Consider the following 26,876-nt stretch of genomic DNA (forward strand, 5'->3'; position numbering starts at 1 on the left):
TCTGAACCTTTTGATGATATTACAGACCGTAGAACACTTTTCCACTTTGCATCAGTCCATCTTAGATGAGCTCGGGCCAAACAAAGCCGGCGGGCGTTTCTGGGTGTTGTTGATAAATGGCTTTCGCTTGGCATAGTAGAGTTTTAACTTGCATTTACGGATGTAGCGACCAACTGCAGTTAGTCAGAGGTTTTCTGACGTGTCCCTGAGCCCATGTGGTGATATCCTTTACACACTAATGTTGTTTTTTGATGCGGTATCACCTGAGGGATCCAAGGTCCGTAATATCATCAGTGATTTGTCCAGATTCTCTGAACCTTTTGATGATATTACAGACCGTAGAACACTTTTCCACTTTGCATCAGTCCATCTTAGATGAGCTCGGGCCAAACAAAGCCGGCGGGCGTTTCCGGGTGTTGTTGATAAATGGCTTTCGCTTTGCATAGTAGAGTTTTAACTTGCATTTACGGATGTAGCGACCAACTGTAGTTAGTCAGAGGTTTTCTGATGTGTCCCTGAGCCCATGTGGTGATATCCTTTACACACCAATGTTGTTTTTTTGATGCAGTATCACCTGAGGGATCCAAGGTCCGTAATATCATCAGTGATTTCTCCAGATTCTCTGAACCTTTTGATGATATTACAGACCGTAGAACACTTTTCCACTTTGCATCAGTCCATCTTAGATGAGCTCGGGCCAAACAAAGCCGGCGGGCGTTTCTGGGTGTTGTTGATAAATGGCTTTCGCTTTGCATAGTAGGGTTTTAACTTGCATTTACGGATGTAGCGACCAACTGTAGTTAATCAGAGGTTTTCTGACGTGTTCCTGAGCCCATGTGGTGATATCCTTTACACACCAATGTTGTTTTTTTGATGCAGTATCACCTGAGGGATCCAAGGTCCGTAATATCATCAGTGATTTGTCCAGATTCTCTGAACCTTTTGATGATATTACAGACCGTAGAACACTTTTCCACTTTGCATCAGTCCATCTTAGATGAGCTCGGGCCAAACAAAGCCGGCGGGCGTTTCTGGGTGTTGTTGATAAATGGCTTCCGCTTTGCATAGTAGAGTTTTAACTTGCATTTACGGACGTAGCGACCAACTGTAGTTAGTCAGAGGTTTTCTGACGTGTCCCTGAGCCCATGTGGTGATATCCTTTACACACTAATGTTTTTTTTTTTGATGCAGTATCACCTGAGGGATCCAAGGTCCGTAATATCATCGGGATTTCTCCAGATTCTCTGAACCTTTTGATGATATTACAGACCGTAGAACACTTTTCCACTTTGCATCAGTCCATCTTAGATGAGCTCGGGCCAAACAAAGCCGGCGGGCGTTTCTGGGTGTTGTTGATAAATGGCTTTCGCTTTGCATAGTAGAGTTTTAACTTGCACTTACGGATGTAGCGACCAACTGTAGTTAGTCAGAGGTTTTCTGACGTGTCCCTGAGCCCATGTGGTGATATCCTTTACACACTTTTTTTTTTTTTTGATGCAGTATCACCTGAGGTTTACCAGTCTTGTCTTTGCAGTCTATTCAATTGAATATAAGTTGAAAATGATTTGTTGTATATTTACCATTTACACAACGTGACAACTTTCCCTTTCGCACGTTATTACAAAAAAAGCATCGTTTTTGGACATCATTTGATAAGACGTTCACCTTGGATATCGCAGCCCAGGAGCTCGAGTCGCAGGCCCATCCCAGCGGGGGTGGCTCGGTCCGGGTAGACGCGGATGAAGCGGGTCAGCAGGGGCTCCAGCGTTCTCAGCTCGGGAGTGTCGTAGTTGCTATTGCCTTCGAAAAGCTGGGGGGGGGGGGATAGGAAGGAAGGAGCGAGGGTAAACATGAGAATGTGGAGGGATGACGGGAGCTAAGTATGACAAGAGCATCACTGCCTTCATAAATCAACCATCAGCCCATCTGGATCAGATTTATGTCCTGTCATGGACGCTTGTAATTGGGGTCGGACTGTTGCCGCCCCACATGGATGTGTGTGTGTGTGTGTTCTTGTATTTCTACCCTTCTTGAGACATGAGGAAGGGAAAGTATCTTGCATATGAGGAGGTGTGAACAAGTGATGACATAAATCATGGTCCCATCTATCAACATGAGGGTGGTCCCAAAAAGGAGGGATTTTTCTAATTGACTGTGTGTCGCTTTTAAAAGTGCTCCCCCTTTGGTCAACATATGAAATAACAAGTGTGTGTAAGAAATTGAAATGTGCCCCCTTTGGCCAAAATGAATAAACAAAAATAAAATTAAAATAAATATGTATATAGAGACATACTGTAATAACTTGAAGTAAATAATGAAGATTAAAAAACAATTACAAACAAAACATTTAAAAAAAATAACAATCTTTTTCTCACAATTTGTCAACTTTTTTCTTATAACATTGTGAACAATTTCTCATGTTATTTCTGTTTCTGTAATATTGCAAAATTTTTGTCGCAAAAATAATTACTTTTTTATGTAAAATTATTATTTTTTAATGTCATATAAAATTTGGACTTTTATCGCATTATTGCCAATTTCTTTGTTGTTGTGAAATAGTGACATTTTTAAAAAATAAAATTGTGACTTTATTCATAATTTTGCCGAGAAATATTCAGATTCTTTTTAAGTGTTCTTATAAAATTGTGACTTTTGTCGAATAAAACTACGACTCTTTTCTTAAAATTGGCAAAATGTTAAACTTGTCTTGTGAAATTGCGACTGTTATTGAGTAAAATTCCAACTTTGATCATAATATTGCACAAATGTTCAGTTTTTCTTGAAAAATGTCGACTTGTGTTGAGTAAAATGACGACTTTTATTATAGTATTGCCAAAATTCTAAGTTTTTCTTGTGTAATTGTGACCTGTTTCTTGTGAAATTCCAACTAATTTTTCACAAAAAGCTTTTTTATATTTACATAGTATGTATATATTATTAATCTTGTAAATACAAATCTTTATATATCTAGAAAGGCTGGTCCTAAAGAGGTAAGCATCTTTCGGAGGTCTCAAAAAGGTAACAAATACAATAATTAGTGTGTGTGTGTATGTGTGTGTGTGTTCTTGTATTTCTACCCTTCTTGAGACATGAAAAAGGAAAAGTATCTTCCATATGAGGAGGTGTGAACAAGTGATGACATAAATCAATAACATTGCATCTAATAGAGAATGTCTCATTTGCACCCCTGCTGGTGACATCTATCAAAATGAGGGTGGTCCCAAAAAGGAGGGATTTTTCTAATTGACTGTGTGTCGCTTTAAAAGTGCTCCCCCTCTGGTCAACATATGAAATAACAAGTGTGTGTAAGAAATTGAAATGTGCCCCCTTTGGCCACAATTAATAAACAAAAATAAAATAAATATGCATATAGAGACATACTGTAATAACTTGAAGTAAATAATGAAGATTAAAAAACAATTACAAAAAAAATATTTAAAAAAAATAACTAAATGCAATCTTTTTCTCACAATTTGTCAACTTTTTTCTTATAACATTGTGAACAATTTCTCATATTATTTCTGTTTCTGTAATATTGCAAAATTTTTGTCGCAAAAATAATTACTTTTTAATGTAAAATTATTACTTTTTAATGCAAAATGGTGACATTTGTCATATAAAATATGGACTTTTATCGCATTATTGCCAATTTCTTTGTTGTTGTGAAATAGTGACATTTTTTTTAATTAAAATTGTGACTTTATTCATAATTTTGCCAAGTAAAATTCCGATTCTTATCAACATTTTTAAGTGTTCTTATAAAATTGTGACTTTTGTCGAATAAAATGACGACTCTTTTCTTAAAATTGGCAAAATGTTAAACTTGTCTTGTGAAATTGCGACTGTTATTGAGTAAAATTCCAACCTTTATCATAATATTGCACAAATGTTCAGTTTTTCTTGAAAAATGTCGACTTGTGTTGAGTAAAATGACGACTTTTATTATAGTACTGCCAAAATTCTAAGTTTTTCTTGTGAAATTGTGACCTGTTTCTTGTGAAATTCAAACTAATTTTTCACAAAAAGCTTTTTTATATTTACATAGTATGTATATATTATTAATCTTGTAAAAAACAAATCTTTATATATCTAGAAAGGGTGGTCCTAAAGAGATAGGCATCTTTCGGAGGTCTCAAAAAGGTAACAAATACAATAATTAGTGTGTGTGTATGTGTGTGTGTGTGTGTTCTTGTATTTCTACCCTTCTTGAGACATGAAGAAGGAAAAGTATCTTGCATATGAGGAGGTGTGAACAAGTGATGACATAAATCAATAACATTGCATCTGATAGAGAATGTCTCATTTGCACCCCTGCCGGTGACATCTATCAACATGAGGGTGGTCCCAAAAAGGAGGGATTTTTCAAATTGACTGTGTCACTTTTAAAAGTGCTCCCCCTCTGGTCAACATATGAAATAACAAGTGTGTGTAAGAAATTGAAATGTGCCCCCTTTGGCCAAAATGAATAAACAAAAATAAAATTAAAATAAATATGTATATAGAGACATACTGTAATAACGTAAAGTAAATAATGAAGATTAAAAAACAATTACAAACAAAACATTTAAAAAAAAAAACTACATTTAATATTTTCTCACAATTTGTGAACTTTTTTCTTGTAACAATTTCTCATATTCTTTCTGTTTCTGTAATATTGCAATATTTTCTCACAAAAATAATTACTTTTTTGTGTAAAATTATTACTTTTTAATGTCATATAAAATTTGGACTTTTATCGCATTATTGCCAATTTCTTTGTTGTTGTGAAATAGTGACATTTTTTTTAATTAAAATTGTGACTTTATTCATAATTTTGCCAAGTAAAATTCCGATTCTTATCAACATTTTTAAGTGTTCTTATAAAATTGTGACTTTTGTCGAATAAAATTACGACTCTTTTTCTTAAAATTGGCAAAATGTTAGACTTGTCTTGTAAAATTGCGACTGTTATTGAATACAATTCCAACTTTTATAATAATATTGCACAAATGTTCAGTTTTCTTGTAAAATTTTGACTTGTGTTGAGTAAAATGACAACTTTTATTATAATACTGCCAAAATTCTAAGTTTTTCTTGTGAAATTGTGACCTTTTTCTTGTGAAATTCCAACTCTTTTTTCACAAAAAGCTTTTTTATATTTACATAGTATGTATATATCATTAATCTTGCAAATACAAATCTTTATATATCTAGAAAGGCTGGTCCTAAAGAGATAGGCATCTTTCGGAGGTCTCAAAAAGGTAACAAATACAATAATTAGTGTGTGTGTATGTGTGTGTGTGTGTTCTTGTATTTCTACCCTTCTTGAGACATGAAGAAGGAAAAGTATCTTCCATATGAGGAGGTGTGAACAAGTGATGACATAAATCAATAACATTGCATCTAATAGACGATGTCTCATTTGCACCCCTGCTGGTGAAATCTATGAAAATGTTGTGTCTGTGTTTTCTTCCTAGGGGGCGCTAGAGCGCAATTTTGAGTTTTGGGGTTGTTGTTTTTTATTAGATCGCAATTTTTGCCAGTCCTGATGTGTGTGTCTAGTTTGGTGAGTTTTGAAGCATTTTAAGCGGGTTAAAATAACAGCTCAAAGAGGCAAAAGTGACTGTTTTTAGTAAACTTTTGTTTTGAAGGGGGAATTGCCAACTTCCTGTTGATTTTTGCTTAAAGATGTCAATGTATGAAATCTATAACATATAGGTTTTTGTTTCATGTCTCTACGACATTCCTACCGGAAGTTACAAGCAGTTTTGTCTGTGTTTTTTCTTACGGGGCACTTGAGCGCTATTTGGAGTTTTGGGGTTTGGTTTTTTGATTAGATGGCAATTTTCGTTAGTCCTGATGTGTGGGTCAAACATGGTGAGTTTTGAAGCATGTTAAAAGGGTCAAATTACAGCTCAAAGAGGCGGCGGAATAATAATAATAATAATAAAACGCACGGAATACAATAGGGTCCTCTGTCCCAAAGGGACATTGCGGTCCCTAATGAGGAATATCAATGAATTGTGCATTTTTACAGTTTGTCCCTCATAATGTGTACAAAATAATAGGTGTATAAATGAGACAATATGTTACTGCATAGACTAATTAGGAGTCTTTGTTTGTTTACTTACTACTAAAAGACAAGTTGTCTAGTATGTTTCCCTTGTGGAATTCCTGGAAACTTAGACAAACTTTATTGATCCACAAGGGAAATTGTTCCAAAAACGTGGGAATTTTTACTGTAGAACGGTTCAAATAGGACCCAAAAATGTGTGAGAAGAAGGCGGGAATTTCTTCTTATTGTGCGAATGCTGGGAAACATAACAGTAAATTAAAGCTGCAAGCAGCGATGGACGGGACCGACTTTGACGGCACATAAAATCCAAACCGGAGCAGTAATTAAAACTCTTTGCTCAACTTTTAATCAGAAGGGTTCAATCTCTCTCCTGTGCTAGTTTGAAGCCGACACGACAAACGCGCTCAGAGGAGATAATGTTTGAAAAAAGGTGACTGTTTTTTACAAAACTTTTGTTTTGAAGGGGGAATTGCAAACGTCCTGTTGATTTTTGCTGTGGATTGTCAATACATGAAATGTAGGTCTAAGTGAGACCTACATAGAGATTCTTGTTTCATGTCTCTAAGACATTCTTACTGGACGTTACAGGCAGTTTTGTCTGAGTTTTCTTCCTAGGAGCAGTTGTTTCTGTGTTTTTTTTTTACTGTTTTTAGTAAACTTTTGTCTTGAAGGGGGAATTGCCAACTTCCTGTTGATTTTTGCTTAAAGATGTCAATGTATGAAATATAGGTCTAAGTCAGACCTACATAGAGGTTTTTGTTTCATGTCTCTACAACATTCTTACCGGAAGTTACAAGCAGTTTTGTCTGTGTGTTTTCCTACGGGGCGCTAGAGCGCTATTTTGAGCATAGCAAAAGCCACGGACCGGCGCTAATAACATGAATGCGGAGGGAAATAAGAAGTCATACCTTTGGTCGGTTCCCACTGGTGTCCAGCACCATTTTCCAGTCGGACCCGTTGTTGCTGTGGGCGAGGCGGAACTTCTTCATGAAGACCTTGTTCTCGCGGTGCTTCCCTCCCTGGATGATCAAGCCTTTCACCACCTTCTCCTCGCCCAGGTCCACCTGCAGCCACTCCCTGGTGAAGGGCTGCGGCTGAGGCAGCAGGGTCCAACCCGTCCGGCTGGTGAACAGACGGGCATTCTCCGGCACCCAGTTCCGGTCCACGTGCGACGAGGCGGTGATCTGGCTGTCGGCGATCAGGCCCGAGACCATGCCCAGCATTCCCGAGCACGGGTACTCTAGGAGGCGAGAGAAAAACAAAAGCTTACTACAATCAGTACGATCAGTGTCAGAGCTTGGTCCGCATTGCCGGCAGTAAGTCGGACCCGTTTTCATGGCAACTACAATCAATACGATCCGTGTCAGAGCTTGGTCCGCATTGCCGGCAGTAAGTCGGACCCGTTTTCATGGCTACTACAAACAGTACGATCAGTGTCAGAGCTTGGTCCGCATTGCCGGCAGTAAGTCGGACCCGTTTTCATGGCTACTACAATCAGTACGATCAGTGTCAGAGCTTGGTCCGCATTGCCGGCAGTAAGTCGGATCCCTTTTCATGGCAACTACAATCAGTACGATCAGTGTCAGAGCTTGGTCCGCATTGCCGGCAGTAAGTCGGACCCGTTTTCATGGCAACTACAATCAGTACGATCAGTGTCAGAGCTTGGTCCGCATTGCCGGCAGTAAGTCGGACCCATTTTCATGGCTACTACAATCAGTACGATCAGTGTCAGAGCTTGGTCCGCATTGCCGGCAGTAAGTCGGACCCCTTTTCATGGCAACTACAATCAGTACGATCAGTGTCAGAGCTTGGTCCGCATTGCCGGCAGTAAGTCGGACCCGTTTTCATGGCTACTACAATCAGTACGATCAGTGTCAGAGCTTGGTCCGCATTGCCGGCAGTAAGTCGGACCCCTTTTCATGGCAACTACAATCAGTACGATCAGTGTCAGAGCTTGGTCCGCATTGCCGGCAGTAAGTTGGACCCGTTTTCATGGCTACTACAATCAGTACGATCAGTGTCAGAGCTTGGTCCGCATTCCCGGCAGTAAGTCGGACCCCTTTTCATGGCTACTACAATCAGTACGATCAGTGTCAGAGCTTGGTCCGCATTGCCGTTAGTAAGTCGGACCCGTTTTAATGGCAACTACAATCAGTACGATCAGTGTCAGAGCTTGGTCCGCATTGCCGGCAGTAAGTCGGACCCGTTTTCATGGCAACTACAATCAGTACGATCAGTGTCAGAGCTTGGTCCGCATTGCCGGCAGTAAGTCGGACCCCTTTTCATGGCAACTACAATCAGTACGATCAGTGTCAGAGCTTGGTCCGCATTGCCGGCAGTAAGTCGGACCCGTTTTCATGGCTACTACAAACAGTACGATCCGTGTCAGAGCTTGGTCCGCATTGCCGGCAGTAAGTCGGACCCATTTTCATGGCTACTACAATCAGTACGATCAGTGTCAGAGCTTGGTCCGCATTGCCGGCAGTAAGTCGGACCCCTTTTCATGGCAACTACAATCAGTACGATCAGTGTCAGAGCTTGGTCCGCATTGCCGGCAGTAAGTCGGACCCGTTTTCATGGCAACTACAATCAGTACGATCAGTGTCAGAGCTTGGTCCGCATTGCCGGCAGTAAGTCGGACCCGTTTTCATGGCTACTACAATCAGTACGATCCGTGTCAGAGCTTGGTCCGCATTGCCGGCAGTAAGTCGGACCCGTTTTCATGGCAACTACAATCAGTACGATCAGTGTCAGAGCTTGGTCCGCATTGCCGGCAGTAAGTCGGACCCCTTTTCATGGCAACTACAATCAGTACGATCAGTGTCAGAGCTTGGTCCGCATTGCCGGCAGTAAGTCGGACCCGTTTTCATGGCAACTACAATCAGTACGATCAGTGTCAGAGCTTGGTCCGCATTGCCGGCAGTAAGTCGGACCCGTTTTCATGGCAACTACAATCAGTACGATCAGTGTCAGAGCTTGGTCCGCATTGCCGGCAGTAAGTCGGACCCCTTTTCATGGCAACTACAATCAGTACGATCAGTGTCAGAGCTTGGTCCGCATTGCCGGCAGTAAGTCGGACCCGTTTTCATGGCAACTACAATCAGTACGATCAGTGTCAGAGCTTGGTCCGCATTGTCGGCAGTAAGTCGGACCCGTTTTCATGGCAACTACAATCAGTACGATCAGTGTCAGAGCTTGGTCTGCATTGCCGGCAGTAAGACGGACCCGTTTTCATGGCAACTACAATCAGTACGATCAGTGTCAGAGCTTGGTCCGCATTGCCGGCAGTAAGTCGGACCCCTTTTCATGGCAACTACAATCAGTACGATCAGTGTCAGAGCTTGGTCCGCATTGCCGGCAGTAAGTTGGACCCGTTTTCATGGCAACTACAATCAGTACGATCAGTGTCAGAGCTTGGTCCGCATTGCCGGCAGTAAGTCGGACCCCTTTTCATGGCAACTACAATCAGTACGATCAGTGTCAGAGCTTGGTCCGCATTGCCGGCAGTAAGTTGGACCCGTTTTCATGGCTACTACAATCAGTACGATCAGTGTCAGAGCTTGGTACGCATTGCCGGCAGTAAGTCGGACCCCTTTTCATGGCAACTACAATCAGTACGATCAGTGTCAAAGCTTGGTCCGCATTGCCGGCAGTAAGTCGGACCCGTTTCCAGTGAGGGTTGGACTCCGCCAAATTGCCCTTTGTCAATGATTCTGTTCATAACTTTTATGGACAGAATCTCTAGGCGCAGTCAGGGCGTTGAGGGGATATGGTTTGGTGGCTGCAGGATTAGGTCTCTGCTTTTTTACAGATAACGTGGTCCTGATGGCTTCATCTGGCCAGGATCTTCAGCTCTCACTGGATCGGTTCACAGCCGAGTGTGAAGCGACTGGGATGAGAATCAGCACCTCCAAGTCCGAGTCAATGGTTCTCGCCCGGAAAAGGCTGGAATGCCATCTCCGGGTTGGGGAAGAGACCCTGCCCCAAGTGGATGAGTTCAAGTACCTCGGAGTCTTGTTCACAAGTGAGGGAAGAGTGGATCGTGAGATCGACAGGCGGATCGGTGCGGTGTCTTCAGTAATGCGGACGCTGTATCGATCCGTGGTTCTCACCCGGAAAGGGGTGGAGTGCCATCTCCGGGTCTGAGAGGAGACCCTGCCCCAAGTGGAGGAGTTCAATACCTCAGAGTCTTGTTCACGAGTGAGGGAAGAGTGGATCGTGAGATCGACAGGCGGATCGGTGCAACGTTTTCAGTAATGCGGACGCTATATGGATCCGTGGTTCTCGCCGCGGAAAAGGGTGGGGTGCCATCTCCGGGTCGGGGAGGAAACCCTGCCCCAAGTGGAGGAGTTCAATACCTCAGAGTCGTGTTCACGAGTGAGGGAAGAGGATCGTGAGATCGACAGGCGGATCGGTGCGGCGTTTTCAGTAATGCGGACGCTGTATCGATCCGTGGTTCTCGCTGCAGAAAAGGGTGGAATGCCATCTCCGGGTCTGGGAGGAGACCCTGCCTCAAGTGGAGGAGTTCAAGTACCTCGGAGTCTTGTTCACGAGTGAGGGAAGAGTGGATAGTGAGATCGACAGGCGGATCGGTGCGGCATCTTCAGTAATGCGGACGCTGTATCGATCCGTTGTGGTGAAGAAGGAGCTGATCCGGAAAGCAAAGCTCTCAATTTACCGGTCGATCTACGTTTCCATCCTTAACTATGGTCATGAGCTTTGGGTTATGACCAAAAGGACAAGATCACGGGTACAAGCGGCCGGAATGAGTTTCCTCCGCCGGGTGGCGAGGCTCACCCTTAGAGATAGGGAGATGGAGAGGAGCCAGATGAGGTGGTTCGGGCATCGGGTCAGGATGCCACCCGAACGCCTCCCTAGGGAGGTGTTTAGGGCACGTCCGACCGGTAGGAGGCAGGGAAGACCCAGGACACGTCGGGAAGACTATGTCTCCCGGCTGGCCTGAGAACACCCCGGGATCCCCCGGAAAGAGCTGGACAAAGTGGCCGGGGAGAGGGAAGTCTGGGCTTCCCTGCTTAGGCTGCTTACCCCGCCACCCGACCTCAGATAAGCGGAAGAAGATGGATGGACGGACGGATGGGCAACTACAAGAAAGCCGGCAAGATTATGCGTGCATATTTCCGTGCTTGCTGTGCGAGGTGGAAGTTTGCAGAAAGGTAACGGGGGAATAGTCAAAGTCACTGTGAGGGGAACACGTCCCTCTATGATCTTTCCCTCTATTCTCTTCCTGTCCACAGATCTCATGCATACTAATTATTTCGCCCTGAAGCCATTGTCTCCAGGCAGCCAATTAAAGCCCACTTGCTGCTTCCTACCCCGTGCCTGCATGCTGGGAGCACTTTCCCTTTCTGCTCCTCTCCTCCATGCACACACACATAAACACATTGTCTTCTTCAACCGTGGCTGTACTCTTCTACCTTCTACTTCTATCCACTCATCCTTTCTTACGCCACCTTTACACTGCACACTAGTGGTGTATCCCCATACCAATATGTTGGTACCGGTACCAACATGTATTTGGATACTTTTCTAAATAAAGGGCACCACAAAAAATTGCTTTATTCGAACAAAAAAAAATCTTAGGGTGCATTAGACATACCGTATTTTCCGCACCATAAGGCGCCGTGGGTTATAAGCCGCGCCTTCAATGAACGGCATATTTCAAAACTTTGTCCACCTATAAGCCGCCCCGTGTTGTAAGCCGCATCTAACTGCGCTAAAGGGAATGTCAAAAAAACAGTCAGATAGGTCAGTCAAACTTTAATAATATATTAAAAACCAGCGTGATGTGGGCGCGCATGGAGTCGTATATCAACATGGACGGAGCTGCGTGAAAAAAGCCACCCGGCCTCTTCGCGTAAACTTACCTTAACCACTCGCTCATCTTTTCTTCATCCATCCATCCCTTCGAGTTAGCTTTTATGATGACGCCGGCTGGAAAGGTCTCTTTTGGCAAGGTCTTCCTTTTGAATATCACCATGGGTGGAAGTTTCTGGCCATTAGCATGGCAAGCTAGAACCACAGTGAAGGATGACTTCTCATTCCCTGTGGTGCGAATATTCACCGTACGTGCTCCCGTTGTATCCACAGTGCGGTTCACAGGGATATCAAAAGTCAGTGGAACCTCGTCCATGTTGATAATGTTCTCTGGCCGGATCTTTTTTTCCAGCTATCTTGTTTTTACAATATGCACGGAAAGTAGCCAGCTTTTCTTGAAAGTCTTTAGGCAGTTGCTGTGAAATAGTAGTCCGTGTGCGGATGGAGAGATTGCGTCTTTTCATGAACCGGAAACCTGTCGCTTAGTAGGAGCCATTTTGTGGTCTTTACAGATGTAAACACACAAAGGAAATGAAACGTAATATCCGCGCGCTTCTTCTTCTTCTACGCGGGCGGGTGGTTGCTTACAGTAGAAGAAGAAGCGCTTCCTGTTCTACGGGGGCGGGTGCTTACCTTGGCGGTTGCTTGCCGTAGAAGAAGAAGCACTTCCTCTTCTACGGGGAAAAAAGATGGCGGCTGTTTACCGTAGTTGCGAGACCGAAACTTTATGAAAATGAATCTTAATATTAATCCATATATAAAGCGCACCGGGTTATAAGCCGCACTGTCAGCTTTTGAGTAAATTTGTGGTTTTTAGGTGCGGCTAATAGTGCGGAAAATACGGTATGTTTATTATTGCAATTTGGTCCGAGTGTGAAATTCGGTGGAGGAGGAATTATGGTATGGGGTTGTTTTTCATGAGTTGGGCTCGGTCCCTTAGTTCCAGTGAAAATAATTTTGAATGCCTCAAGATACCAAAACATTTTTGGACAATTCCATGCTCCCAACCTCTTGGGAACAGTTTGAAGCAGGCCCCTTCCTCTTCCAACATGACTGTGCACCTACTCAGTGGCCTCGTGGTTAGAGTGTCCGCCCTGAGATCGGTAGGTTGTGAGTTTAAACCCCAGCCGAGTCATACCAAAGACTATAAAAATGGGACCCATTACTGCCCTGCTTGGCACTCAGCATCAAGGGTTGGAATTGGGGGTTAAATCACCAAAAATGATTCCCGGGCGCGGCACCGCTGCTGCCCACTGCTCCCCTCACCTCCCAGGGGGTGAACAAGGGGATGGGTCAAATGCAGAGGACAAATTTCACCACACCTTAGTGTTTGTGTGACAATCATTGGTACTTTAATCTTTAATCTTTAACCAGTGCACAAAGCAAGGTCCATAAAGACATGGGTGGGGATGAACTTGACTGGCCTGCACAGAGTCCTGACCTGAACCAGATAGAACACCTTTGGGATGAATTAGAACGGAGACTGAGAGCCAGGCCTTCTCGACCAACACTCGGTGACCTCACCAATGTGCTTTTGGAAGAATGTGGAAAATTCCTATAAACACACTCCGCAACCTTGTGGACAGCCTTCCCAGAAGAGTTGAAGCTGTAATAGCTGCAAAATCATATTGAACCCTATGGGTTAGGAATGGGATGGCACTTCAAGTTCATATGTGAGTCAAGGCAGGTGGCCAAATACTAGAGTCTGGTGTGGGTTAAGTTGACTGGCCTGCACAGAGTCCTGACCTAAACCCGAGAGAACACCTTTGGGATGAATTAGAACTACGACTGAGAGCCAGGCCTTCTCGACCAACACTCGGTGACCTCACCAATGTGCTTTTGGAAGAATGGTTGGAAAATTCCTATAAACACACTCCGCAACCTTGTGGACAGCCTAACCCAGAAGAGTTGAAGCTGTAATAGCTGCAAAATCATATTGAACCCTATGGGTTAGGAATGGGATGGCACTTCAAGTTCATATGTGAGTCAAGGCAGGTGGCCAAATACTAGAGTCTGGTGTGGATGAACTTGACTGGCCTGCACAGAGTCCTGACCTGAACCCGAGAGAACACCTTTGGGATGAATTAGAACGGAGACTGAGAGCCAGGCCTTCTCAAACCAACATCAATGCGATTTTGGAAGAATGGTTGGAAAATTTCTATAAACACACTCCGCAACCTTGTGGACAGCCTAACCCAGAAGAGTTGAAGCTGTAATAGCTGCAAAATCATACTGAACCCTATGGGTTAGGAATGGAATGGCACTTCAAGTTCATATGTGAGTCAAGGCAGGTGGCAGAAGAGAAAAAGAAGGTGACCTCCATAAAGATGTCAGGACATTTTTGTAGCTCAATGACGTCATCCTTTGCATACATTTAATATGTTGGGCGGGTGCTCACATTTCCCGACGTTAACAGAGCACTTCATGAAAACTACAATTCCAAATGTCAATATAAGCGGCAGACATCCATACAACGCACTCTTTCAACAAACTGGACGCCGTTTTTACACGAGGTCAGGAGTGACACCGAGCAGCTTGGTCTGAGAGAGAGAAAAAAAAAAAAAAAGGGGGTGACCTCCGAGCCTTTCAGCTCCAGTTGTAAACCCTCCCACTGTGGAACACATCCCTACGTTATCGCATGCGGGGAGACAAAGTGTGTGCACTGTGCTGTGGCACGACTACGTGGTGGAGCGGCATCTGGGAAAAAAAGCCACGGCAGACTTGAAGAACAAAGTCTGCATTCACACGTGTTCTCTGGTTATCTTGAGGGAAGTCCAATGCGGACAAAACCCTGACTGGTGGGAAAAGTCTGAGTGGGATATCAGTCAAGGGTTTTTAAATATCACTAATATATTAACAACCTCTAAAGGGTTCGTGGCCACATGTGTGGACAGCAACTTTTAGCTCTTATTTCCAAAATTGTGTACACTACTGAATTGGGGTCTTATGGCCACGTATGTGGACACTTATACTGCCATCTGGTGGTGTCAGAAGAGTATTACATACAATGGAATTTGGGGGGGAAAAAAATGTAAAAATAAGAATTAGCATGTCACTAAACATGAAGTGCACATTTGTGTACTTATGGACTAAGTACATCATATCAAAAGATGATTCTTTGTTTTTAGTCTAATTAGGGTCCAATAAGCCCAAATAGCAAAGATAAATAAAAAAAAGCATGTAAACAAACAGCTTGGGCCTTAAGACGTTTATTGTTATTATTAGACTCCTGAATGTTATTGTTGTTGCCTTTAAAAACGTGTAACGCCTTTGTTTGGAATTTTAATTAAAGGTCCTTGAATGCACCACAATTATGAAACAAAAACATGTTACACAGGCTCATTTGATTCAAACCATGAAAGTGATATTGTAGCAAAACTATTTGCAATCCAATTTGGGTACTAATTTGTGTGTCTGTATATCAATCGGCTACTTCAAAATCACTAATCCTGGCCTCCATGGCGACAAATAAAGTAAGTTTCTTACAAGTATCGTTATCACTGGAGGACGAGGAATAGCTAAACATGCATCACTACACACCGTAGGAGGATACAATAGCTCACCGGTGTCACAATGTACACAAATGCCATGGGTGGATTCACATCTAACATCCACTGTAATGATACCAAGTACAAGAACGTGTCTAGTCGATACTACTATGATTTTTTATTTTTTATTTATACTATATTTATAAACTCAGGAAATATGTCCCTGGACACATGAGGACTTTGAATATGACCAATGTATGATCCTGTAACTACTTGGTATCGGATCGATACCTAAATGTGTGGTATCTTCCAAAACTAATGCAAAGTATCAAAGAAGAGAAGAATAAGTGATTATTACATTTTAACAGAAGTGTAGATGTTAAAACAGAAAATAAGCAGATATTAACAGTAAGTGAACAAGTAGATTAATAATCAATTTTTTACAGTTTGTCCCTCATAATTTAGACAAAATAATAAGTAGATAAATGGCACAATATGTTACTGCATAGACTAATTAGGAGTCTTTGTTTGTTTACTTACTACTAAAAGACAAGTTGTCTAGTATGTTCACTATTTTATTTAAGGACTAAATTACAATAATAAACATATGTTTCATGTACACTAACATTTTTTGTTCAAATAAAGCCAATAATGATAAGTTCCATGCAGTGCTTGCAATTGCTTGAATGCATGATGCGCACCCTGAACTCCATTGTAAAACCCTAAGATTTGTTTGTTAAAAATAAAGCCAATAATGACATTTTTTGTGGTCCCCTTTATTTAGAAAAGTACCAAACTATTTTGGTACCGGTACCAAAATATTGGCATGGGGACAACACTACCGTGTAGTAAGCATGTGATCTGTTTCTTCCTTATAGATGCCAGGGTGTACTGATCAAATTGATCAAATATGGTTCCTTTGCTCCGTGTAATAAGACAACATTTGGTTCAATCGTATTTAGTTAAAAATATACTACAAAACAATAAAATGCACAATTTGGAAAGGGCTTGCATTACATTTCTGCATTTTATAAGCATCCAGATACGGATTAACGTGTTTTGGCCAGACATAATCAGAGGAGGCTGTGATTAGTGACTAGGAACATGCACCGAGTGATAAGGTGCAATCGGTCGGTCGGTCTGTGGAACAAGCAGAGCGATGCATGCTGGGGGATTTAGCCGCTTACGTTATCTTGTGTTGCAATGTACCTCATTCAATATAAATGGAGCTAACAGCTGGCAGGCTGAGCCGGGGTCGGGTCCGGGTGGGCTCCGTGCGGTCCCCTGCTGGTTCCGTCTCCGCGTTCTCTTCTGCCACGGTCTGTTTTGATTTTTGGCAGATCTCTCATGTTTGTCTTTTTTTTTTTTTTTTTTGTGGCTGTTACTGTTAGAATAATTGTTTCTTAAATTATCACACAAACGTTGTGTTACATTGAGGGTCTGGTGAGAAGACAGAAGCTGTCTTTGAAACCTACCAAGAGTAAGGCTCGTAAAACTCCACTGTCTAGGGGGGGGAAGCAAGATGAAGGTGTTCCTGTGTTCTTTCATGTATGGTAATCAACAGAAAGATATTGTTCTAACCCAAAGACTTCAAAAACACCATCCATCCATCCATCCATCTTCTTCCGCTTATCCGAGGTCGGGTCGTGGGGGCAACAGCCTAAGCAGGGAAGTCCAGACTTCCCTCTCCCCAGCCACTTCGTCCAGCTCCTCCCGGGGGATCCCGAGGCGTTCCCAGGCCAGCCGGGAGACATAGTCTTCCCAACGTGTCCTGGGTCTTCTACCGGTCGGACATGCCCTAAACACCTCCTTAGGGAGGCGCTCGGGTGGCATCCTGACCAGATGCCCGAACCACCTCATCTGGCTCCTCTCGATGTGGAGGAGCAGCGGCTTTACTTTGAGCTCCCCCCGGATGGCAGAGCTTCTCACCCTATCTCTAAGGGAGAGCCCCGCCACCCGGCGGAGGAAACTCATTTCGGCCGCTTGTACCCGTGATCTTGTCCTTTCGGTCATAACCCAAAGCTCATGACCATAGATGAGGATGGGAACGTAGATCGACCGGTAAATTGAGAGCTTTGCCTTCCGGCTCAGCTCCTTCTTCACCACAACGGATCGATACAGCGTCCGCATTACTGAAGACGCCGCACCGATCCGCCTGTCGATCTCACGATCCACTCTTCCCTCACTCGTGAACAAGACTCCGAGGTACTTGAACTCCTCCACTTGGGGCAAGATCTCCTCCCCAACCCGGAGATGGCACTCCACCCTTTTCTGGGCGAGAACCATGGACTCGGACTTTTAGGTGCTGATTCTCATCCCAGTCGCTTCACACTCAGCTGCGAACCGATCCAGTGAGAGCTGAAGATTCTGGCCAGATGAAGCCATCAGGACCAAATCATCTGCAAAAAGCAGAGACCTAATCCTGCAGCCACCAAACCGGATCCCCTCAACGCCTTGACTGCGCCTAGAAATTCTGTCCATAAAAGTTATGAACAGCTCTCTGAGCTGCCACCTTAACGTGGTAGAGGAGTTTGCGTGTCCCAATGATCCTAGGAGCTATGTTGTCCGGGGGTTTCCATGCCCCCTGGTAGGGTCTCCCAAGACAAACAGGTCCTAGGTGAGGGATCAGACAAGACTTCTATGGAAATGCAAGAACCGAGACTCAGATTTCCCTCGCCCGGACGCGGGTCACTGGAGCCAGGCCCGGAGTTGGGGCACGATGGCGAGCGCCTGGTGGGTGGGCCTGTCCCCATGGGGCCCGGCCGGGCACAGCCCGAAGAGGCAACGTGGGTCCCCCCTCCAATGGGCTCACCACCCATAGCAGGGGCCATAGAGGTCGGGTGCAATGTGAGCTGGGCGGTAGCCGAAGGCAGGGCACTTGGCGGTCCGATCCTCGGCTACAGAAGCTAGCTCTTGGGACGTGGAACGTCACCTCGCTGGGATAAAACACGATCTGCCCAATTTCCAGACGACCTCTTTTTGAAGTATTTTACGGCCCTCTTTTTGAACTATTTTACGAACTCTTTTTGAACTGACCTTTTCTGTGAATTGTTTACGACCTTTTCTGTGAACCTTTTGCGACCTTTGTCCTTTGGAAACAGCGGTGGCCATGTGGGTCCAAAATAAAAGAATGAGGCGTGCAAACTTTCGGCAGAGCGTGCTGAGATACTGTGCAAGGGTACAGTGTACAGACGACTCTCCTCAATATTGAGTCCAAATTGAATTCTGTCTCTGTTTGATTCTTTGCCTCTTGTCTTGTTTTATAAGATGTCATCAGTGTTTGAACCTGACAGTTACTTTTTAATGAGACCGGCATGTGTGCGCGGAGAAGTATCCGGCTTTTAATCGGGGTTCGTTAGCGTCCGCTTTAATGATATGCGGGGACTCGGGCGGGTTTATCAGTGTTGCAGCTGCGTGGTGTGTTTTTTTTTTTTTTTTCCGGGAGTACAACCAAACCACGGCACCGAGCGAGTAAACACATCAGAAGATCGGAGTCACCGCAGGGGCCCTGACGTGACGTCAGCACCACCGGGACCCTGCCAGGTCCACTGCAGCCCATGTGTGCAGAAAACTCTGTGACTCACTCTTTTTTTTTATTTGAAGTTCACCATCCCTGATAGGGGTACTTGCCCCGAAATATCTATAAATACCGAGCACTGTGGTTAGCTGAGCTTGTTAGTGGGTCCGAGACCTGTTTTTGGGAGTGCACTAGATACGTGGAATGTGTGAAGACCGAGAGGCGATTCAGGCACAAAGTCACGGATAGTCATTAATATCAAAATCCGCCACCCTGCTGGTTAGTCGATACACCGCAGTGTATAAATACATCTGCACGGAACCACTTATGGTCCACCCAAACCCAAAGTAAGGAGCACCATCTCCGCGAGCTTGTTTGTTGCGGCGGGTGTGCACTGCACAGATGTTCTACAAGTGAAGAGCAGAAAAACAACTCCAGATGACCTCAGCACTGCAAAAAGAGCTCAGCACAAACACTTACCATATATATATATATATATATATATATATATGTATATATATATCCTACTCCTAACCCTAACCCTAACCTTAACCCCTAACCCTAGCCCTGGACAGGTTGTCGATGGACAGTACCACTTTCCCTAAATCCCCCACCCCCCACCCCCTACTACTCCTAAACTTAACCCATAACCCTAACCCTAACCTCTAACCCTAACCCTAACCCTAACCCACAACCCTAACCCTAACCCTGGAAATGTTGTTGATGGGCAGTGCCACTTTCCCTAAATCCCCTTCTCCCCCACCCCCTCCTACTCCTAAACCTGCCCTTAACCCTGACCCTAACCTTAACCCTAACCCTAACCCTAACCCTAACCCTAGACAGGTTGTCGATGGGCAGTGCCACTTTCCCTAAATCCCCTACCCTCCACCCCCTCCTACTCCTAAACCTAACCCTAACCCTAACCTTAACCCACAACCCTAACCCTAACCCTAACCCTAACCCTAACCCTAACCCTAGGCAGGTTGTCGATGGACAGTGCCACTTTCCCTAAATCCTCTAACCCCAACCCCTCCTACTCCTAAACCTAACTCTAACCCTAACCCTAACCCTGGACAGCTTGTCGATGGACAGTGCCACTTTCCCTAAATCCCCTACCCCCCACCCCCTACTACTCCTAACCCTAACCCTAACCCTAACCCTAACCTTAACCCTGGACAGATTGTTGATGGACAGTGCCACTTTCCCTAAATCACCTACCCCCCACCCCCTCCTACTCCTAAACCTAACCCTAACCCTAACACTAACCCACAACCCTAACCCTAACCTCTAACACTAACCCTAACCCACAACCCTAACCCTAACCTCTAACCCTAACCCTAACCCTAACCCTAACCCTGGACAGGTTGTCGATGGACAGTGCCACTTTACCTAAATCTCTTACCCCCCACCCATCCTACTCCTAAACCTAACCCTAACCCTGGACAGGTTGTTGATGGGCAGTGCCACTTTCCCTAAATCCCCTACCCCCCACCCCCTCCTAAACCTAACCCTAACCCTAACCCTAACCCTTACCCTGGACAGGTTGTCGATGGACAGTGCCACTTTCCCTAAATCCCCTACCCCCCACCCCCTCCTACTCCTAAACCTAACCTTAACCCTGACCCTAACCCTAACCCTAACCCTAACCCTAACCCTACTCCTAAACCTAAACCTGGACAGGTTGTTGATGGGCAGTGCCACTTTCCCTAAATCCCCTTCTCCCCCACCCCCTCCTACTCCTAAACCTGCCCTTAACCCTGACCCTAACCTTAACCCTAACCCTAACCCTAACCCTAACCCTAGACAGGTTGTCGATGGGCAGTGCCACTTTCCCTAAATCCCCTACCCTCCACCCCCTCCTACTCCTAAACCTAACCCAACCCTAACCTTAACCCACAACCCTAACCCTAACCTCTAACCCTAACCCTAACCCTAAACCTAACCCTAGACAGGTTGTCGATGGACAGTGCCACTTTCCCTAAATCCTCTAACCCCAACCCCCTCCTACTCCTAAACCTAACTCTAACCCTAACCCTAACCCTAACCCTGGACAGCTTGTCGATGGACAGTGCCACTTTCCCTAAATCCCCTACCCCCCACCCCCTACTACTCCTAACCCTAACCCTAACCCTAACCCTAACCCTAACCTTAACCTTAACCCTGGACAGAATGTCGATGGACAGTGCCACTTTCCCTAAATCCCTAACCCCCCACCCCCTCCTACTCCTAAACCTAACCCTAACCCTAACCCTAACCCTAACCCACAACCCACAACCTTAACCCTAACCCAAACCTCTAACCCTAACCCTAACCCACAACCCTAACCCTAACCCTAACCCTAACCCTAACCCTAACCCTGGACAGGTTGTCGATGGACAGTGCCACTTTCCCTAAATCCCCTACCCCCCACCCCCTCCTACTCCTAAACCTAACCTTAACCCTGACCCTAACCCTAACCCTAACCCTAACCCTAACCCAACCCTAGCCCTAACCCTAACCAACTATTTTCTTTATGCTTAACCGTAACCCTAACCCTAAACCTTAACCCCTAACCCTAAACCTAACCCCAAATTCCTATATTATTGGACATCTCTACTTGTGAGTGTTGATGACACAGCTTTGCAACACTTGATATTCTAGTTTCAAGCATGTTTTACTCAATATTGGTCATCTAATCTTAGCAACAAGCTGTAATATCTTACTGAGATCATTTAAAACACTTAAAACAAGTAAAACACTCTAACATCAAATCTGCTTAGTGAGAAGAATGATCTTATCAGACAGAAAATAAGCAAATATCACCCTTATTTGACATATTTCATCTTACTTAGATTTCAGTGTTTGCAGTGAATGGATGTTGCATTCAAAAGTGTTTTCCAGCGACACGTTCATCAAAAAAGCCGACTGCACTCACCTGATATCTTACATCCGTACACCTCAAAGCGCAGTGCGATGCCTATTTCCCAGGAAACAGGCCGGATTCGGATGAAGCGCGTCAGAGTGGGTTTGGGCAGCATCGTCTTGGCAACGTCTGCCGGGTTGCTGTTGCCTTGGAAAACCTGCGAGAGATGCGGAGAAAATTCCTTTACCGGATTATTTGTCAGAGGCATGGAAATAGTCCTTTTGGAGGATTCAAAATGCGAATGACTACGCCGACAGATCTTTTGCAAAGTTTGTGTCAAAGAAAAAACAGAAGCATTGAAGTCCCATCTTAAAACTCATTTGTATACTCTAGCCTTTAAATAGACCCCCTTTTGGACCAGTTGATCTGCCGCTTCGTTTCTTTTCTCCTCTGCCCCCCTCTCCCTTGTGGAAAGGTGGGGGGGGGGGGGGGGGGGGCACAGGTCCGGTGGCCATGGATGAAGTGCTGACTGTGCAGAGTCGGGACCCGGGTGGACCGCTCGCCTGTGCATCGGTTGGGAACATCTCTGCGCTGCTGACCCGTCTCCGCTCGGGATGGTGTCCTGCTGGCCCCACTATGGACTGGACTCTCAATATTATCTTAGATCCACTATGGACTGGACTCACACTATTATGTTAGATCCACTATGGACTGGACTCACACACTATTATGTTAGATCCACTATGGACTGGACTCTCACACTATTATGTTAGATCCACTATGGACTGGACTCTCACTATTGCGTTAGATCCACTATGGACTGGACTCTCACTATTATGTTAGATCCACAATGGACTGGACTCTCACACTATTATGTTCGATCCACTATGGACTGGACTCTCACACTATTATGTTAGATCCACTATGGACTGGACTGTCACTATTATGTTAGATCCACTATGGACTGGACTCACACACTATTATGTTAGATCCACTATGGACTGGACTCTCACACTATTATGTTAGATCCACTATGGACTGGACTCTCACTATTGCGTTAGATCCACTATGGACTGGACTCTCACTATTATGTTAGATCCACAATGGACTGGACTCTCACACTATTATGTTCGATCCACTATGGACTGGACTCTCACACTATTATGTTAGATCCACTATGGACTGGACTGTCACTATTATGTTAGATCCACTATGGACTGGACTGTCACTATTATGTTAGATCCACTATGGACTGGACTCTCACACTATTATGTTAGATCCACTATGGACTGGACTCTTATTATTATGTTAGATCCACTATGGACTGGACTCTCACTATTATGTTAGATCCACTATGGACTGGACTCTCACTATTATGTTAGATCCACTATGGACTGGACTCTCACTATTATGTTAGATTCAATATGGACTGGACTCTCACTATTATGATAGATCCACTATGGACTGGACTCTCACACTATTATGTTAGATCCACTATGGACTGGACTCTCTCACTATTATGTTAGATCCACTATGGACTGGACTCTACACTATTATGTTAGATCCACTATGGACTGGACTCTCACACTATTTTGTTAAATCCACTATGGACTGGACTCTCACACTATTTTGTTAGATCCACTATGGACTGAACTCTCACACTATTATGTTAGATCCACTTTGGACTAGACTCTCACACTATTATGTTAGATCCACTATGGACTGGACTCTCACTATTATGCTAGATCCACTATGGACTGGACTCTCACTATTATGCTAGATCCACTATGGACTGGACTCTCACTATTATGTTGGATCCACTATGGACTGGACTCTCACACTATTATGTTAGATCCACTATGGACTGGACTCTCACACTATTATGTTAGATCCACTATGGACTGGACTCTCACTATTATGCTAGACCTACTCGATGTCCATTGCACCGGTCTCTCCGACAGTTTTTCCTTGCCCTGATATGGGATCTGAACCGAGGATGTCGTTGTGGCTTGTGCAGCCCTTTGAGACACTTGTGATTAAGGGCTACATAAGTAAACATTGATTGATTGATTGATTACTACTAAATAAATCAGAAGCTACTAACAAGTTACTCAATAATTGACTAGTTTTTTCATAGAGTACTCTACCCACCTCAGAACAATTCCATTTTTTTTCCCCAATCATGACAAATCCACAGCAACCCTCTGACTAAACATGTTATCATCTGACAGGACTAGTAAAACCGATCCTTCAAGACTGCTCATAAATACTTTCCCTGCCCACTAGGAACCACATGTAGGCCGTGAAACCCGAGGAATCATTTGTAACACTGATGCAGTCTGAAGGACCAAAGATGTCGTCTTGCTCCAGATCTGTTCACATTTTACTATAGCGTCTTGTTTAAAGGTCAGGGATGTCACCGTTTATCCCCCCCTGAGGGTCTTCTGACAGTTTACTGGCAGCCCACATAGCGGCTGACCACCCAGCCAAACAACTCCTCACAGTCTGTCACGGTTCATTCTGGGTAATTGAATCACACCGGAGACCATCAAATCCTCTGACCTCCTGAACTGAACGGTTACGGCGTAGAGAGGCGTCCGACGGAGATGGAAAAAAACACATCAGCTAATTTTTTATATCAGGGCTGAGGCATTAGTCCGGAGACTGGAACCTCACGGAGTCATGACCACACCTCAACGCCATGCATGGTCTGACCCTCCGCTGGCTAAGTGTGGTGACTGCAAACTGCCAGCTCAGCAGGGAGTCAAATGCTGCCCGTTGTGTACAAAAGCACTTAGTGCAAGAGTCGAGTCCTAGCAGCACTTTACACACACACAAGACCTCGCAGAGGACACCCAGGAGTCAAACTAGTGTCAAACTAGTGTTGTTCTAGAACAATCTGGCTCTTTCAGACGGCTCTTTTGACTGAATCACGAGCCGGCTCTTACTGAATGCCAATCTTCCCTGTAATATGTACAATATACACACTGCAAGTATATAAATAATGTAGTAACAGACACCTTCATAACAACATGTAATATGTACAATATACACACTGCAAGTATATATATAATGTAGTAACAGACACCTTCATAACAATATGTAATATGTACAAAATACACACTGCAAGTATATAAATAATGTAGTAACAGACACCTTCATAACAACATGTAATATGTACAATATACACACTGCAAGTATATATATAATGTAGTAACAGACACCTTCATAACAATATGTAATATGTAGAATATACACACTGCAAGTATATATATCATGTAGTAACAGACACCTTCATAACAATATGTAATATGTACAATATACACACTGCAAGTATATATATAATGTAGTAACAGACACCTTCATAACAATATGTAATATGTACAATATACACACTGCAAGTATATATATAATGTAGTAACAGACACCTTCATAACGATATGTAATATGTACAATATACACACTGCAAGTATATATATAATGTAGTAACAGACACCTTTATAACAAAATATGTAATATGTACAATATACACACTGCAAGTATATATATATATATATATATATATATATATATATATATATATATATATATATATATATATAATGTAGTAACAGACACCTTCATAACAATATGTAATATGTGCAATATACACACTGCAAGTATATATATATATATAATGTAGTAACAGACACCTTCATAACAATATGTAATATGTACAATATACACACTGCAAGTATATATATATATATATATATATATATATATATATATATGTATATATATATATATATATATATAATGTAGTAACAGACACCTTCATAACAATATGTAATATGTACAATATACACACTGCAAGTATATATATAATGTAGTAACAGACACCTTCATAACGATATGTAATATGTACAATATACACACTGCAAGTATATATATAATGTAGTAACAGACACCTTCATAACAAAATATGTAATATGTACAATATACACAATGCAAGTATATATATATATATATATATATATATATATATATATATATATATATATATATATATATATATATATATATATATATATAAAATGTAGTAACAGACACCTTCAGAACAATATGTAATATGTACAATATACACACTGCAAGTATATATATATATATATATATATATATATATATATATATATATATATATATATATATATATATATATATATATATATATATATATATATATATAATGTAGTAACAGACACCTTCAGAACAATATGTAATATGTACAATATACACACTGCAAGTATATATATAATGTAGTAACAGACACCTTCATAGCAATATGTAATATGTACAATATACACACTGCAAGGATATATATAATATAGTAACAGACTCCTTCATAACAATATGTAATATGTACAATATACACACTGCAAGTATATATATAATGTAGTAACAGACACCTTCATAGCAATATGTAATATGTACAATATACACACTGCAAGGATATATATAATATAGTAACAGACTCCTTCATAACAATATGTAATATGTACAATATACACACTGCAAGTATATATATAATGTAGTAACAGACACCTTCATAACAATATGTAATACGTACAATATACTCACTGCAAGTATATATATAATGTAGTAACAGACACTTTCATAATTGTCATGTCGCGTTTTGTGTTGTTGTAGAAGCTAAATGATCTCTTTTAGCATTTAGCTTTTACGGCTAATACCGTAGCACGCCGACGTGTTAGTACGCTAGAAAAATAGTTCCTCATACTGTACATATACAAGTATATATACATACATACACTCATGCACATAATCAACCAACAAACAAAAAAAAACTATATGATTTGCCTGAGAAGCTAAACAAAAAATAAATAAAACAATTAATAAATAAAATTAAAAAAAATAAAACAAAAAAAATGATTTGCCTGAGAAGCTGGACAGAAAAAAAAACAACAACACAAAAAACAACAACAAAAAATTATATGTTTTGCCTGAGGGGCTGGACAGGACAAAAACAATTTAATTAAAAAATTGTTTAAAAAACAACAACAAACAAACAAAAACAACTATATGATTTGCCTGAGTAGCTGGACAAAAAAACCCCACAATAAATAAATAAATAAAATA

The 26,876-nt window shown here is 42.8% G+C and overlaps 1 protein-coding gene across 2 annotated transcripts in view; it reads right to left on the minus strand.

Moving 5' to 3' along the window:
• Nucleotides 1–26,876, minus strand: part of nrp1a (neuropilin 1a) — a 249,455-nt gene that overhangs the window by 60,338 nt on the left and 162,241 nt on the right. For both annotated transcript variants that reach the window (XM_061964875.1, XM_061964874.1), the window contains exons 9-11: nucleotides 21,810–21,954; nucleotides 6,964–7,295; nucleotides 1,666–1,810 (exon numbers count right to left, since the gene is read on the minus strand). In XM_061964875.1, coding sequence (XP_061820859.1) covers nucleotides 1,666–1,810; nucleotides 6,964–7,295; nucleotides 21,810–21,954 — 622 coding nt within the window. The remainder of the gene's footprint in view (nucleotides 1–1,665; nucleotides 1,811–6,963; nucleotides 7,296–21,809; nucleotides 21,955–26,876) is intronic.

Source organism: Nerophis lumbriciformis, linkage group LG07, assembly GCF_033978685.3.
Source record: "Nerophis lumbriciformis linkage group LG07, RoL_Nlum_v2.1, whole genome shotgun sequence".
Lineage (NCBI taxonomy): Eukaryota > Metazoa > Chordata > Actinopteri > Syngnathiformes > Syngnathidae > Nerophis > Nerophis lumbriciformis.